The sequence below is a fragment of the Crinia signifera genome, chromosome 5 (genome assembly GCF_055691185.1).
Source record: "Crinia signifera chromosome 5, ASM5569118v1, whole genome shotgun sequence".
Lineage (NCBI taxonomy): Eukaryota > Metazoa > Chordata > Amphibia > Anura > Myobatrachidae > Crinia > Crinia signifera.
In genome coordinates this window covers 305,537,691-305,553,656 of record NC_139221.1, presented here as the reverse complement: position 1 = coordinate 305,553,656, position 15,966 = coordinate 305,537,691, and the positions used below count along the sequence as shown (strand labels likewise).

Sequence of the window (15,966 nt, the reverse complement as noted above, 5' to 3'; positions counted from 1 at the left end):
GCATTTGATCGGAATCGGATCAAATAAATGTCAAAAACACACGATAGTACATACAATCTGCATACAACCGGTCGGAATTGGATCTAAATTGACAGAATCGTGCCCTAGTCGTCCTGGTGTGTACCCAGCATTAGAGCTGCTGCGGCGGGTGCTCTTTTAGTGAATCACCAGCAGCGCAGCTCCATCACTCGGCGGCGGCGACGGCAGCGCTGGCGACTGGGCTGGGGACTTCCGTCGCGGGACCCTCTCTCGGAGGCTCCCGCATGCTGCACTCCGTCCCCGGGCAGGTAAGCGGCGGTTCCCTGCTTGCAGGGAGCCGCGTCTAGCAGCGATCCCCCCCCGTTTGTATGGGAGTCAGCGGGGGGGCAGGCAGTGGGGGTCTGGACTGCTCCACCCTATCACTAGATCACCAGGGACAATTAGTCAGGCTATGTCCCGGGGGTTGATGCCTGAGGGGGAGGTTAGACAGCCTGGGAACCTACAGCCATACACATTGGAATGTTGTATATTGGGCCTGGTTAGTACTTGAGTGGGAGACCACATAGGAACACCAGGTGCTGTAGGTTAGTCCCTCCCCCACCCCTGGGGAAGTGCTGAGGCTTGCTCTCTGATTGCCCCAGGTGTCCCAGCTCCTCGTTAAGGTCCTAATCAGCAGCCATTCTGGCACTTGCTGGGTTTAGAGACAGAGGCTGCTGGGATTCTCCCCCACACCCTGCTCCTGGAAGCCTGATGTGTGTGTAGTATTTCTCCTCTCCTGCTGCTGGCTGGATTGTTGAGCTTTGCTGATGTCTTCTTTCCAATATCATTGGAAGCTTGAAGACAGCCTGGGATCTACAGCTAATGCTGTATATTGGGCCTGGTTAGTACTTGAGTGGGTGACCACATAGGAACACCAGGTGATGTAGGATTGCCCCAGGTGTCCCAGCTCCTCGTTAAGGTCCTAATCAGCAGCCATTCTGGCACTTGCTGGGTTTAGAGACAGAGGCTGCTGGGATTCTCCCCCACACCCTGCTCCTGGAGCCTGGTGTGTGTGTGTGGTATTTCTCCTCTCCTGCTGCTGGCTGGATTGTTGAGCTTTGCTGATGTCTTCTTTCCAATATCATTGGAAGCTTGAAGACAGCCTGGGATCTACAGCTAATGCTGTATATTGGGCCTGGTAAGTACTTGAGTGGGTGACCACATAGGAACACCAGGTGCTGTAGGAGTACGGAGGGTGTAATGGTTAGCATTACTGCCTCACAGCACTGAGGTCCTGGGTTCGATTCTCACCATGGTCCTAACTGTGCGGAGTTTGTATATTCTCCCCGTACTTGAGTGGGTTTCCTCCGGGTACTCCGGTTTCCTCCCACAATCCAAAAAAAAAAAAAAAACAATTATATATATATTTTTGCCCCAGGTGTCCCAGCTCCTCATTAAGGTCCTAATCAGCAGCCATTCTGGCACTTGCTGGGTTTAGAGATGGAGGCTGCTGTGATTCTCCCCCACACCCTGCTTCTGGAGCCTGGTGTTTGTGGTATTTATCCTCTCCTGTGGCTGGTACACTGATGCTGTCTTCCTGCCAATATCATTGGAAGAGATGAAAGTTTGAAACACTGTCACCATTCATAGTATTGGCTTTGAATATAAGGTGTCTCCTTTTCAGCTTGCTGAATTGTTGAGTTTATCTGCCCATACCAAATGGCTTTGCTAAAGCTTTGTGGGTAAGGCTGCAAGTGTGTTGCTTGGGTGTCAGTGTCGTAACTGCTGGTTTTTTTTGTCTTTTATCATGGGCAGTATGCCTAAGGCGAAACCTGGCAAGGAGACTCCATCTCCAATGCAGCGTACCTGTAGGGTATGTGTGGACATACTCTCTCGGCAGGAGGAGGATATCTGTTACAGGTGTTTGGCCCTTGAAGCAGATCTTCTGCTGCCTTCACAGCAGGAACCGGCCTGGGCTTCGACCTTGACTCAGGTATTGACATATTGACCGCTTGTCAACTCCTTACCTCCTGCGCCCCTGCCCCCTGTGCCCATGCCCCCTGTGGCAGTGGCCAGCACCAGTGTTGGGGCAGCTCCTGCTTATGTAGAGCCCCCTTGGTGGCAATCCTTTGCACAATCTGTGCAAGGGTTGACGGCTACTTGGGCGGGCAGGGATTCCAGGAGGCAGTGTAGGCAGCAGAGTCCCGATGCGGGTTCTCCGCGTTCCGATTCTGATTCCAGCTCAGTGGCGGAATCCGCAGGGGCCGATGACACTTTGTCCTCAGTGGAGGTAGAGTCTCTGATGCAGGAGGTTAAGGCAGTCCTCCAGAGGGAGGATGAGGCTCCTGCCCCTAAAAGTAAAGACCTGCTTTTTAAGCGTCTTAAGAAAGTATCGGCCCAGCTCCCGCCTTCGGCCCTCATGGAGGATTTATTGGAGACTGCGTGGTCTCAACCGTTTAGAAGGTTCCGGCTTTCCAAGCAACTTACTACTTTATAACCTGTTCCTCCCACAGAGAGGGCTAAGTGGGAAAATCCTCCCCTGGCGGATGATCATGTTGCGCGATTAGCTCGCGCTTCAGTACTGCCCATTCCGAATTCTTCATCTTTGAAGGACCCCTCTGAGAATTTCCTCAGGACTGCTTTTCACAGGCAGGGGCCATTAGGTGTACCACGCTTGCCGCGTCATGGGTGGCCAAGGCAGTGTCTGAGTGGGCGGGCAAGGTGGAGAGAGGTTTGTCCGACGGCACTAGTCCTTCCTCTAGATTTTCCTCATCCACTAAGGGAGCCAAGCCCTGCACCAAGCAGCCCTGGGCTACCAGACAGGTCAGGGAGGTGGTCTACAGGGGCTATGCCCTGACATTCCGGTTCCCCCCTCCTCAGTGTTATTTTTGCACGGGTCTTCCAAAGGACCCAGCGAAACTACAAGTGCTACAGCTTTCCATCTGCTCTCTTTTGGACTCGAACGTCATTGTTCCAGTTCCTCAGGAGCAGAGGGGTCAGGGGTTCTTCTCCACCCTATTCTTGATTCACAAACTGGATGGTTCTCACCGTCCTATCCTGAATCTGAAGTCGCTCACTATTTTTCTGCGAGTGCCGAAGTTTCGCATGGAGTCCCGGCGTTCGATCATTCTCTCACTGGAGCCAGGGGACTTCATGGCCTCGCTAGATATACTTCACATCCCCATCCGACAGGAACATCAGCACTTTGAGGTTCGCCCTCCGGGTCGAACACTTCCAGTTCAGGGCGCTACCTTTTGGTCTATCTACGGCTCCCAGGGTGTTCACCAAGGTGATGGCGGTCAGGGCTGCACACCTGCACCGGCTGGGGGTTCGGATGATTCCATACCTGGACGGCCCACTGATTTTGGAAAGTCCCCAGACCTTCTACGGAGTCATTTGCAGGTCGTGATTACACTTCTGTTATCTCACGGTTGAAGGATAACCTGGAAGAAATCGTTTCTTACTCCTTCCCAAAGGACACTTCACTTGGGAGCTCGGCTGGGCACTCGGTTGTAGAGAGTATATCTTCCAGAGGATAAGATCCACTCCCTTCAGAGGAAGATTCATTCCCTTATAGGTCACAGAAGGGTCTCAGTACACAAGTGTATGGTGGTGTCTTCAACATGGTAGAGTATACACAGTTTCACTCGCGCCCACTTTGGCTTTACACTCTCAGCCAGTGGACAGGAGATCATACTCGTCAAAGGAGTCAATTGATCACACTGCCCCCGAAGGTTCGCCTGTCTCTCACATGGTGGTTAAAGACAGACAACTTGTCTCAGGGCCGACCGTTTTGGATTCCAACCTGAGTCTTGCTTACCACGGATGCCAGCCTACGGGGCTGGGAAGCGGTTGGCAATTCTCAATCTTTTCAGGGTCGCTGGACGGCTCAGGAGAGTCACCTTCCGATCAATCTCCTGGAATTGAGAGCAATCCTTCTGGCTCTTCAGAAGTTGGGGTCCCTCATCCGAGGGTGCCCTGTAAAGATCCGGTCCGACAGCACCACGCCCGTGGCCTTTATCAACAGGCAGGGCGGGACATGCAGCAAAGGAGCGATAAAAGAAGTCTCCAAGATATTCATGTGGGCGGAGAAGCAGATTTCTGCAATCTCTGCAAACTTCATCCCAGGGGTTCTCAATGTTGAGGCAGACTTTTTAAGTCGGCAAGATAGTGTACGCATTCTCCCTGTTTCAACTCCTACTTCGCCTTCTGTGGAAGTTCAGGAAGGAGGGAGGAATGATGATCCTAGTGGCCCCAGATTGGCCCCGTCGAGGTTGGTACGCGGATCTATGGAACCTGTTGGTAGCCTCTCCTCTGAGTCTACCTCTGCGTCCAGACCTAATTTCACAGGGGCCATTCCGACACCCGGACATGAGTCGCCTGGCTTTGACGGGCTGGCTGTTGAGGGGTCCCTCTTTAGAGGTTTTCCGGGCACTTCAATCGTCTCCTTTCGAGCCTCTGGAGGAGGTGGATCTGAAATGGCTATCCTGGAAGGTGGCTTCTTGTTGGCTATTTCCTCAGCACGAAGGGGGTCTGACATGAGTGCATTATCATGGAAACCGTCTTTTCTGGTATTTCACCCGGGCAGGGCGGTTCTTTATACCAAACTGGATTTTTCATCCAAAGGTGGTGTCTGAGTTTCACCTTAACCAGGAAATAGTGGTGCCTTCTTTTCCAGGTTCTTCTGAAGCTGAAGCTTCTCTTGATGTAGTCCGTGCGTTGCAGATTTATCTTCGCAGGACTAAGTCAACTTGTAAGTCGGGTTCACTGTTTGTGCTTTATGGGGCCAATAAGAGGAGCTGGCCCGCTTCCAAACAGTCCTTGGCGAGATGGCTCAGATCAGTGGTTCGCCAAGCGTATCTTTCCACACTGATTACTCCCCGGAAGGGGATTACTGCACATTCTACCAGGTCTGTGGGTACATCCTGGGCCGCTAATCGAGGCGCCTCGGCTGAACAGCTCTGTAAGGCGGCTACTTGGTCCGCTTCCCAGACCTTTATCAAGTTTTATGCATTTGATACCTTTGCATCGGCTAATGCACAGTTTGGTAGACATGTGCTTTCCGCAGTCCAGGAGCGTCCCCCACCCGTGAGGGGACAGCTTTAGGACGTCCCAGCGTGAACTCCTGTGCCCCCTAGTGGACGATAAAGAAAATAGGATTTATGGTCTTACCTTGATAAATCCCTTTCTTTGAGTCCATAGGGGGCACAGGACGCCCTCCCAGACGCACCTGGTAGCGGGGCTTCCTATGTAGGAAAGTTCCATGGCTTTAGGGCCTGTATGCTATGTGGGTGTGCGTTTGCTCTTCCTTCTTCTCTGGCTCTGCTCCTACCTTGGGCTTGCTAACGAAACTGGTGACCCAGGGTCAGGGGGCGGGTTATGAGGGAGAAGGGAGGCAGGGAGCATGCTGGGTACATTTTTGTAACCCTTTGGTGCACGCTCTGCTACCTCACCTCTCATACCCAGCGTGAACTCCTGTGCCCCCTATGGACTCAAAGAAAGGGATTTATCAAGGTAAGACCATAAATCCTATTATCTGATATTCGGGGAATCAATAAACTTGAGGACGGTACCAAGGGACTGGCGCATAGCTGGAAGAAAGGTAGCAAAACCAACCGTGAAAATTATAGACCAGTCAGCCTTACATCCCTTGTGGGGAAAATATTAGAAGGAATAATAAGAGATAGTTTCCAAAATTTCTTAGAATAGGATAAAGTGATAAGTAAGGCTCAGCATGGGTTCGTCAATAATAGATCATGTCAGACTAATTTAATTAGCGTCTATGAGGAAGTCAGTAGCGGGCTGGACTTCTGTTGATGTAATACTGCTTGATTTTGCTAAAGCTTTTGACATGGTGCCTCATAAAAGGTTATTAATGAAACTAGGTCATTTAGGTTTAGGGGATAAAATTTGTGATTGGATTAAAAACTGGTTGCACAATCGGGGACAGAGAGTGGGGAGGTAAGGTCCAAAGTGGAGTCCCGCAAGGTTCAATATTGGGACCCACCTTGTTTAATATATTTATTGAAAACTGGTCTGAATGGACCCCTATACCCACTATCATGACATGATGATAACAAATCAGAATCCTTCAAATGGAAATGGCTATTTCCCAAATATCTGCATTTTATAGCTTCTGAAGATCTGCTTCCGGAAGGCTGATTCCTATGTTCTGATTCCTATAGTCAGTGAGGAATCCTTTCCTTCTTCTACAGGGTTCCCAAATGCTGGATCCTACCTGAGATCATTAGATCTGCCACTTCTGCCTAGTAGTGAACATGTTTGTGATATTAATAAGTGTTCATTCTGGCACCCAGCCTTGTTCATATCCTGTGCAGTTCCTCTTCCCTGCCTGGGGTGTCGCTCTCTGCTGTGGTGCTTCTAGAACAGGTCTGATCTGCAAATCCGTGCTGATATACAGACCACACTGTGCTAGAAGCACCACAGCATTAAGCGACACCCGAGGCAGGGAAGAGGAACTTTGCTGGTCTTTGAAAGGGGATACAGTCGATGGTCGACATACTGAAAGGTCAACAAGAGTTTAGGTCGACATTTGACAATGTCGATAGGTGTCTAGGTCGACACATGCATTAGGTCGACATGGGTTAGGTTGACAGTCAAAAGGTAGACATGGATTTTTCTCCTTTTTTTTTATTTTTTGAGCTGACAGGCGGTATTTCATGCCCTACCATCCAATAAGGCGTGGTGGGATAATAAAATAGTGTGCCCGAAACATGGCGAGGGGACGCAGTGCACTTAAAACTTTGTCCATGTCGACATTTGGGTCAAAAAAACCATGTCGACATTTTGACTGTCGACATAACGCATGTGTCGACCTAGACTCCTGTCGGCCATGTCCCATGTCGACCTAGGCTCCTGTCAACCTTGACCCATGTCGACCTAAGTGTTGACCTAGTGACTGTTGACCATCTTATGGTCGACCCAATGATCCCAACCCTTTGAAAGATGAAGGACACTAGAATGAACAATATTAATGATACATATTTGTAAACGGTGACTTTCAATGTATTTTTGCCAAATAGAATGCTTCATAGATCAAGGACTTAGTCAAGGGATTAAGGTTACTTGTAAAATTAGACTGTCATCGAGAGTAATGGATTTAGAACCGGACTCTGCTGGGCAAAGGAAGACGTAGGAGAATATATTAATTTCCATTATTAATTATTGATACCGTTTTAGGATTTACATCATGTAAATCCATCTAATAAAATGTGTGTACATTGCTATTGTTGGTGTTAGATGTTTATTGGATGTACGTTTAGCTGTTATGCTAGAAGTAAATTATTCTATTAGGAAATGCTGAAATGTCTGTCACATATATATATATATATATATATATATATATATATATATATATATATACTGTATGTGGGCTTTACAAATGCTCTGGAACTCACTACAGGGGAATTAATATACAGTAAATGCATTGAAGACTGTCCTTGTACCAGGGACTTTAATCAGGTTTATGGAGAACCGATGATGGATCATATATCATACTGGACCACAAAGTCACATTGGGAGGCAGGGTTTATATATACTATACTCCTATTATTGCTGTTCTCAGCAGGATTTCCCTGGCTCTGGCTCCTACAGTATGTCCCAGCAGTGCTTCCAGCCAGTCACAGTGCTGGTGTGTAATGACAATATTCGGTACTTGTTTCCTAGCACGGCGCCCACGATATTCAGTCGTATGGCATTGTATTCAATTTAAAATTGTATACCATTGTATATGGCATACAATGCGATGCGATTTTAAATTGTATAAGCACCCTAATGGGATTTTTAATTGTATAAGCACCTTAATAGGTGCTTACAATGTTAAATGCACCCCCATGCCACCGCCACTATCAATGGCAACCCGAAGTGTGGCGAGCGCAGCGGTACGCGTCCTCCGACCTTTTCATACCCCCACTATCCACGTCGGCGTGGAGTTGATTTTATATAGTGTGGCGAGCCACCGAGCCCGAAGCATGGCGAGGGGACGCGTATTACTTTACATGTATTCCGCGTCCCTGGCGTCCCGGTGGCTCGTTGCGCTCGCCACACTATCTAAAATCAACTCCTCGCCGCCGTGGATGGTGGGGGTATGAAAAGGTCGGAGGATGCGTACCGCCACCCCTCGTGGGCTCGTTTCGCTCGCCACGCTTCGGGTTGACGTTGATAGTGGGGGTGTCCTGGGGGTGCTTTTAACATTGTAAGCACCCATTACGGTGCTTATACAATTAATAATCTTATAGGGGGCCATTTAACATTGAAAGCACCCATTGGGGTGCTTATACAATTTAAAATTGTATACCATCGCCTTGTATGCCATATACAATGGTATACAATTTTAAATTGTATAACATCGGGGGACATCGCGTCGCATCGCATACTATTGTAAGGCTTATGGTATACGATGCGATGGGCGCCGTGCTAGGAAACAAGTACCCAATATTCATTTACTATGACGCAACGAGGCTCCTTTTGAATGTCACCGTAACCATTGACATTTTTCTGTTTGTTTGTTTCTGTAATTTTATCATCTTCACCCTGCTCGCCGCGCCATTGACAAGTGTATATACAGTTGCTAATGCCAACCTCACCACCGGGTCCTTCGCCCCCAATGCCGTGGTTTAGGGTGTACCCAGTGTTAGTTCCCTATGACGTGAGAGTATCCATTACCCCCCCCCCCCCCAACACACACACACTTCCACTAACAGTTGGTGTCACCCAAGGTTCTGTTTTTGATCCTCCCTTTTTCTCTCTATAAGTCCTTGTTAGTTGAACTCATTGAGGTGTATTCAATGCCGTGGCGAGGGGGGTTTGTACAGCGAGGATGGCTTACTTTCGGCGAGGAAAAGCCATCCTCGCCGTCCAACCCCCTCGCCGTATTCAATGTTTGCCCAGAATCCGACGAGGATCCGCTTAAACGACCCCTGCTGTACAACCCAGTGTATGTCGACCTTTTATAGTGTCAACCTAACGACCGTACACCACGGCAGGAATGGTCCTACAGGGCCTTTTGCTTACGTTCCTATAAAGCCTAATTGTGCAGCCAGGTTTCATACACACATGTTACTGTATCATAAAAGAAATATACTAACGTCCTCCTGAATAAATGTTGGAACGTTAAACATTTCCGTATTCAGGGTTTATTTTCCTTTATTACCCGGAATGGATTCAGCATGTAGTGAGTAGAGAAAAGAGACGTATATTTTTCTTTCCGGCCAGAACCCTGGCCTCCTTCTCCTGTAACACCCAGCGTCTCATTGCCCGCTGGCCAGATGGCCAATAGCCGGATCATTAGTGGAGTTAGTGATTCGGGAACAACATCCGCGGTTACGACGTAGGCTGACACATGAATAATCGCATCACCTACCTTCACCTCCTTCATTCCTGTTTATCACATCTTGCTTTCGCATAATACTGAGAAGATGAATACATAAATTGGACGTTGGACAGCGCGGTTTGCTCTAATGATTCCTACATCATACAATGCATGTCCGGCTGCTCCAATAATAAGTCAATTAGAAGACGAGATGCTGGGGAAACAGGTGTTTTCATTCTCCGCCCTGTACATGCTGGAAGATTCTATGCTCATATTAAAATGAGAATCTGTGACATCAAAACAAAGTGGTCTTTAACTGTCCTAATTTATGTTCTCAGGATAAAACTGCATCAGAGTTAATATTATACAAAACTGAAGGCTTGAGAGGTAGAACTGCAAAATGTTGTTTAATTAATTGGGTACATGCCTGTGATGTCACTACCCTTTATATAATGTATTGTTCTGAATTACTGCTCCCTTGATTCTTGTATGTCTACTTCAAGCAGTGTAAACATAAAGGGGCTCAATTAGGGGTCTATGTACTAAAGCTGGGTACACACTAGTAGATCTATCTGCAGTTCAATTGATCTGCAGATATATTTTCAGACGGATCGGGCAGTGTATTCTTTATACACACTGTCCGATCCATTGTGACATCAAAACTGGGCTGGTGCATTTGTATGAGCCCGCCCCTTGAGCTCTCAATCCCCGGTGGTTCCTACGGATCGCCCGTACACACAGAATGATGCTCTGATATACAGATGGTGCGCCCTTCATTCTTGCAGGGGTTGGTGGTCGGATCGCCAGCCATCGGAAGGGGACGCGTGTGCGTCCCCTTACTACGGAGCTCCCCGACGGTCTCCGGCACCCGCTCCCACCTCCCCGCTCCCCCCCTAACCCTGCTCATCTCCCTGAAGTGGAGAGGGACAGGGTTCGCGCCCCCCCCGCTGCCCGAAAACTGGGACGCGCGTGCGTGCAGTCAGATGGAGCGCCATCTCGTCAGCGGGGGCAATCTGGCGAGCCCCGGCGCTGGCTGAGAGGCGCCCCATCTGTATCTTTAGATATATTGGTCATCGGTTGTGTTGCAGAGCCTACGCCATATATCTATGAACGCCGTTTACAGATATATCGATGGTACACACTGGCCGATGGTCCATTTATATATCGGCTTTTAAATTTACCAGCGTGTACAAACCTTAAGCCTTGGAGAGAGAGAAAGTATCGGCCATCCAGTTATTATCTTTTTCATACACAGCCGCTAATCTGGCAGTTAAGAGCTGATTGGCTGGTACTTTTATCTCTTCCCAATGCTTAGTAGATAGACCCCTAAGAGTCTTATGCAGAGCCGTTGGTTTACATACAAGTCCATTGGTGACCGGTCCGGGCAGATCTCGTTCTGCAAGATCACACGCGGTGCCCTTCTTCTGCACGGGAGGTTTCTGGATTCCCTGAGCTTGTCTGGTTAAACAGGTTGGTTGTTCTACTAGGGAGCAACTGTTTTCTGTGCCCTGATGGGGATCTCTCGGTCTACTGGTTCCCCTCTTTAATGGAATACATGTACTTTCAGCAGCATGGGATGATAAGTGTAGCTTGGTCATGTCTTCTCTAGCGTGTCTGAGATCCAAGGGAAACTCAACAAGCAACATGGCAGAGAACTTGATCTACTATTCCAACCGGTCAAAAATGAACCCATCCACCAGGTACAGGATGTACTACTCCCGGACTTGCCTCTCAATCGATGATTGCTGTCACCTGTGTAACCAGGTGCAAGCATTAAAAAGGAAAGCCCAATAGTATTTGTACCTGGTGGTATGGCAATCATGGTAGGTGTGTAAGTGCATGTATGGCCCGATTCAGCCCTGTTTGCTAAGCTGTCGTACACAGTTCTAATGGGTTCATATGAAATAGCGTTACATCCACAGCACTCGTTACCTGGTCTCGCCCTCGCGGCTGGTCACCCACGGACATCGCTGTTCTTGATCAATAAAAAAAAAATCCCTGCGTAGAAGAATTGTTTAAACTTTGTAGTTTATCCGCTGAACGAATGTTCTTTTCCTCCTCCCCCCGCAGGAGTTTAAGTGTTTGGGGCAGTCCCGCTCCCCATCCATGTCACCCAGTAAGCAAGCATCAGCGACGGATTCCGCCGCCATGTCCCTGTTTGCGCAGTACACCAGTGAAGGCAATCCCTTTGAGATACAATCTCCCATGAAGGATGATGAAGCCGAGGACGTACTAGCTGCCAATGGGGTAAGAACGTCTATATACCTGTGGTGATCGATACCATCTGTCAGTCTAACACAAGCCATGTTTCCTACAACACTAATGAGCTCTGTTGTTGTGTTTGTTATGCCACAGTCTTACTTGTACCTTATAGAGCAGCACGGGGCCATATGTGCTGTGCAGCTGGTGTATTTGTTTTGCAGATCTCCCCGTAGACCTGCGGCTTTCCCTCTCACTGCGCCACGCAGATCTCAGCTTTGCTAAAATTCCAGTACAGCCGCTTAGTGTACGGTAATGCTTAGCTTAGAACGCACATTGCATTCTAGGTGCAGTGCATGGAAACCTCGATCCCTCTTGCATCACTCTAATGCAGTGTTTTTCCACTACTGTGCCGTGGCACACTAGTGTGCCTTGAGCTGTTCTCAAGTGTGCCCCCAGATCTAGAGATGCCCAAACCAGTTTACAGCCACCACCAGTTCAACTGTTATTTACTGGTTCCTTCTTTTCATGTAAAGGGCCAATGTATTTTATTTTTGTGGGAACCAGTGTGATTGATATTTAGGTACTTGTTTCCTAGCACGGCGCCCACGATATTAAGTCGTACGACATAGAATCGCATTGCATGCCATACACCCGATGCAATGCGATTTTAAATTGTATAAGCACCCTAATGGGGGCTTACAATGTTAAATGCACCCCCACGCCACCCCCATTATCAACGCCAAACCGAAGCGTGGCGAGCGCAGCGAGCCCGCAAGGGGCGGCGGTACGCGTCCTCCGACCTTTTCATACCCCCACTATCCACGTCGACGTGGAGTTGATTGTATATAGTGTGGCGAGCGCAGCGACCCCCACGAGGGGACGCGTATTACTTTACATGTATTCCGCGGGGCTCGCTGCGCTCGCCACACTATATAACATCAACTCCATAGTGGGGGTATGAAAAGGTTGGAGGACGCGTACCGACGCCCCTCGCGGGCTCTCGGCGCTCGCCACGCTTCGGGTTGGCGTTGATAGTGGGGGTGGCGTGGGGGTGCTTTTAACATTATAAGCCCCCATTACGGTGCTTATACAATTAATTATCTTATAGGGGGCACATGGTATACAATTTAAAATTAACATCACATCGCATACCATCGTATGCCTTATGGCCTTTGATGCGATGGGCGCTTTGCTAGGAAACAAGTACCGATATTTATATGGGGGGTTAATGGGGTTTTTTTTTTTCCCGGTGGGTGCCAATGTGTTTTTTCATGTGGGGATCTTATGGTGTGCCTTGCCAATTTTAAAATCTTATTTAGTGTGCCGCAAAGTAAAAAGGTTGAAAATCACTGCTCTAATGGGTGGGTTCCTAGAAAAGTACTTCAACAAACAACTTGAATGTTAAAGATTAATTTATTGGTATACTTAGCTGAGGTTATTGGTTTATATAGGTTGCAGGACTCCTTACTAAACTATTTCAGAATTTCAGTCCCAAAAAAAAAAAAACAGTAGATGGCGCTGTTGCCTCAATTATGAGTATAAGAAATAACACATTAATTACAGCAGGAGGCTCTGTTGCCTCAGTTAAGAAACAGTGTGTACATTATAGAGTATTGTCCAAGGATTAGGAAGTAAGGCTGAACTACCATTGGTGCAGCAGGAGCTTTGCACTGGGGCCCGCGAGGACTAAAGGGCCTACTGCTGACCAGACTCTTACCTTAGGGCTACAAGGCTGACCTATTCTGTGCCAGCTAATAGAGGAGTCCTGCCACCTATCAGCACGATTTCACACATCCATATACTTCCTCTAGTTAATAAACCGCTGTACATTTTTTCTGATACACTGAACATTGCCCATGCCATAGAGCAGAGACCACTGTGTTCCTGCCTCCACCAAGATACATGCACCTTGTACTTCTGCCACCCACTGCTCCCCTTCACCCTCTGCCTCCCACTGCCTTACGCTGCCTCCTTACCCCCCTGCTTTCCACTGTCACCCTCTGCCTCTCCCTGTTACCCACTGGCTCCCCCTGCCCTCCTTTACTTACCTGCTTTCCACTGTCACCCTCTGCTTCTAACTGTCGCCCACTGGCTACCCCTGCCCTCCTTACCACCCCTGCTTTCCACTGTCACCCTCTGCCTCGCCGTGTTACCCACTGCTCCCCCTGCCCTCCTTTACTTACCTGCTTTCCACTGTCACCCTCTGCTTCCCCCTACCTTAAGCTAGATACATATAAGACAATAATGTCTACTCAGCGGATTTGTTGGCGACAGGACCTGTCGGGATAGCTGGCATCATCTCTCGCTAGAGCATGGGTCTCGCTAGACATATCCTCCGCTGTTCTGCATGTACAGACGGTGGAGGACATCAATAACCACCGATGGGAGCCAATATGTCTAGTGATATAGTACATACACATTAGACAAAATGCACGACAATGTCATAACAATCATCGTTATCGTACATATAGTTTATTTGATCATCTAATGTGTACACACCTTTAGACTCTCACCCTTCCTCTCCCCGTCATTCACTGCTGTGTGACATATTGTGAACTTGGGTTGGAGTGGGGCCCAAATTATATTTTTGCACCGGAGCCAACCACTTACAAGTTCCCTCATTGGTCCTCGCAGGTTTATATGTCCCCACAAGTATAGCAATACAAATGCACAAACACTCACGCTGAATACCTAGTAGTGGCCATCACAATGTCCTGTATGTGAGTATATCAGTAATATAATAATCTATCTCCTGTGTATTAGTCGGGGACATAGGATTAGTATATTCCCCTAATGCACTGCAGAAACCCGCTGTGTTTGATTAAATAAGCCTCCTAGATGACGGGGGGAAGAGATGAATGAAACCTCTCTCTCTCTTCTTCGCAGTATGAATCCGATGAGCTGGAGAAAAGTGCTTATCAGGAATATGACAGTGACAGTGATGTTCCTGAGGAGCTGAAGAGGGATTATGTGGATGAGCAGACAGGGGATGCTCCGTCTAAAAGGTGACTGCACCTTGTGCTGTAGGTGTATGTTGTATCTCTGTAGGCATTAGGCCTGTGTCCCCTCCTGCCAGTGGCGTGCTTATATTAGTAGGGACCCTGAGTGCACATTACCAGACCCTTGGTTTATATTGTATTTAGTGGTATCACTAGCATTGAGTGAATGTATATATATATATATATACCGTAAGCAGGGTTTAGTTTCATTCTATTATTTTATTACATGGGTTCTCAAACTCGGTCTTTAAAACTCCCACACAGTTCTCGTTTTCAGCCGGCTGGTGCATTCATTACTCAGTGACACTTTTTAAAAGATCCACAGGTGGAGTTAATTATTTCACTTGCGATTCTGTGAGGAGACCTGGAGAACATTCGCTGTGTGAGGTTCTGAGGACCGAGTTTCCGAACCTGTGCTCTGTTCAGATCAATGAAGTTCATGGCTTTTCTCATCCTGTACCAAGATCCGTATTCCACTGTTCTTAACGACGTGCACAAGAAAATTTCATCTCACCCATAAAGTGGCCGGGGGGGGGGGAGATACAATGCTCTGTCCGAAATATTAAGCAGCTGTCCGACATATGCAATTGGTAATTGGATAAAGGGTAAACCAATGGTAGGTGGCATGTTACCCCCCAGCTGCTGTATGGCTACACATTCCAGCATTTCCCCTGCCCCAGTTTTGTTGCTAGAGAAACTGCAGGGCATGCTGGGTTGTGTAGTTCCACAGCAGCTGAAGTGCCACACGTTTCTTACCCCTGGTCTGTTGCCGAACATAGCACAGCAACATTGTCAGCTAGAGCAATGGCTTGTCAGTCAGGATTAGATTGATCACAGGGCCAGTGGAGGGGCATTACTGCTTACATATTGCCAACCATTCCTAGCATTAGAATACTCACAGTGCTGTACTGACGTGTGCTCTCACTATGATGTTACTGGCCCTGCCCCAGATAAATTATTCCACCAGTCTGCAGGCTGTACAGAGTCCTTTTGATACCATTTGATACCTCCCGTCCATCCTCTTCCCTCTGCTAATGCACACCACCTCTTCTGCCTGCGGTTTACTTCCACCCACCCTACCTCGCGGACTTCTCACGTGCTGTTCCCTTTCTCTGGAATTCTCTACCTCTCTCCCGCAGACTCTCCACCTCCCTATAAAACTTTCTAAAACTACCAATCAAAGGCACTGATCATCAATGTTTGCTATAAACTGACAGTTGGTAAATCTACTCACATAATAAATAGAAGCCGGTTTTATACAACTACAGGGACAATGGGGGTGCCACAGTTTGGCTGGCAATAGGCTATCCGCTGCCGTCACAGAATACCATTTCCACCCACAGTTTCAATAGATGTATCTTTTTAGAGCTGATTTATTAAAATGATATAGGCAGATTTTTGGGTTACTGTGCCTTTAACAATAAACACCTCAGATATTTGTATCCGCAATCAGTCTGCATGATGTTAGCGGGACCC

General features: G+C 48.1%; 1 protein-coding gene across 1 annotated transcript in view; it reads left to right on the top strand.

Annotated features, from left to right (window-relative positions):
- Positions 1 to 15,966, top strand: part of VPS50 (VPS50 subunit of EARP/GARPII complex) — a 198,191-nt gene that overhangs the window by 148,814 nt on the left and 33,411 nt on the right. The window contains exons 18-19 of the mRNA XM_083189450.1: positions 11,360 to 11,536; positions 14,378 to 14,496. Coding sequence (XP_083045576.1) covers positions 11,360 to 11,536; positions 14,378 to 14,496 — 296 coding nt within the window. The remainder of the gene's footprint in view (positions 1 to 11,359; positions 11,537 to 14,377; positions 14,497 to 15,966) is intronic.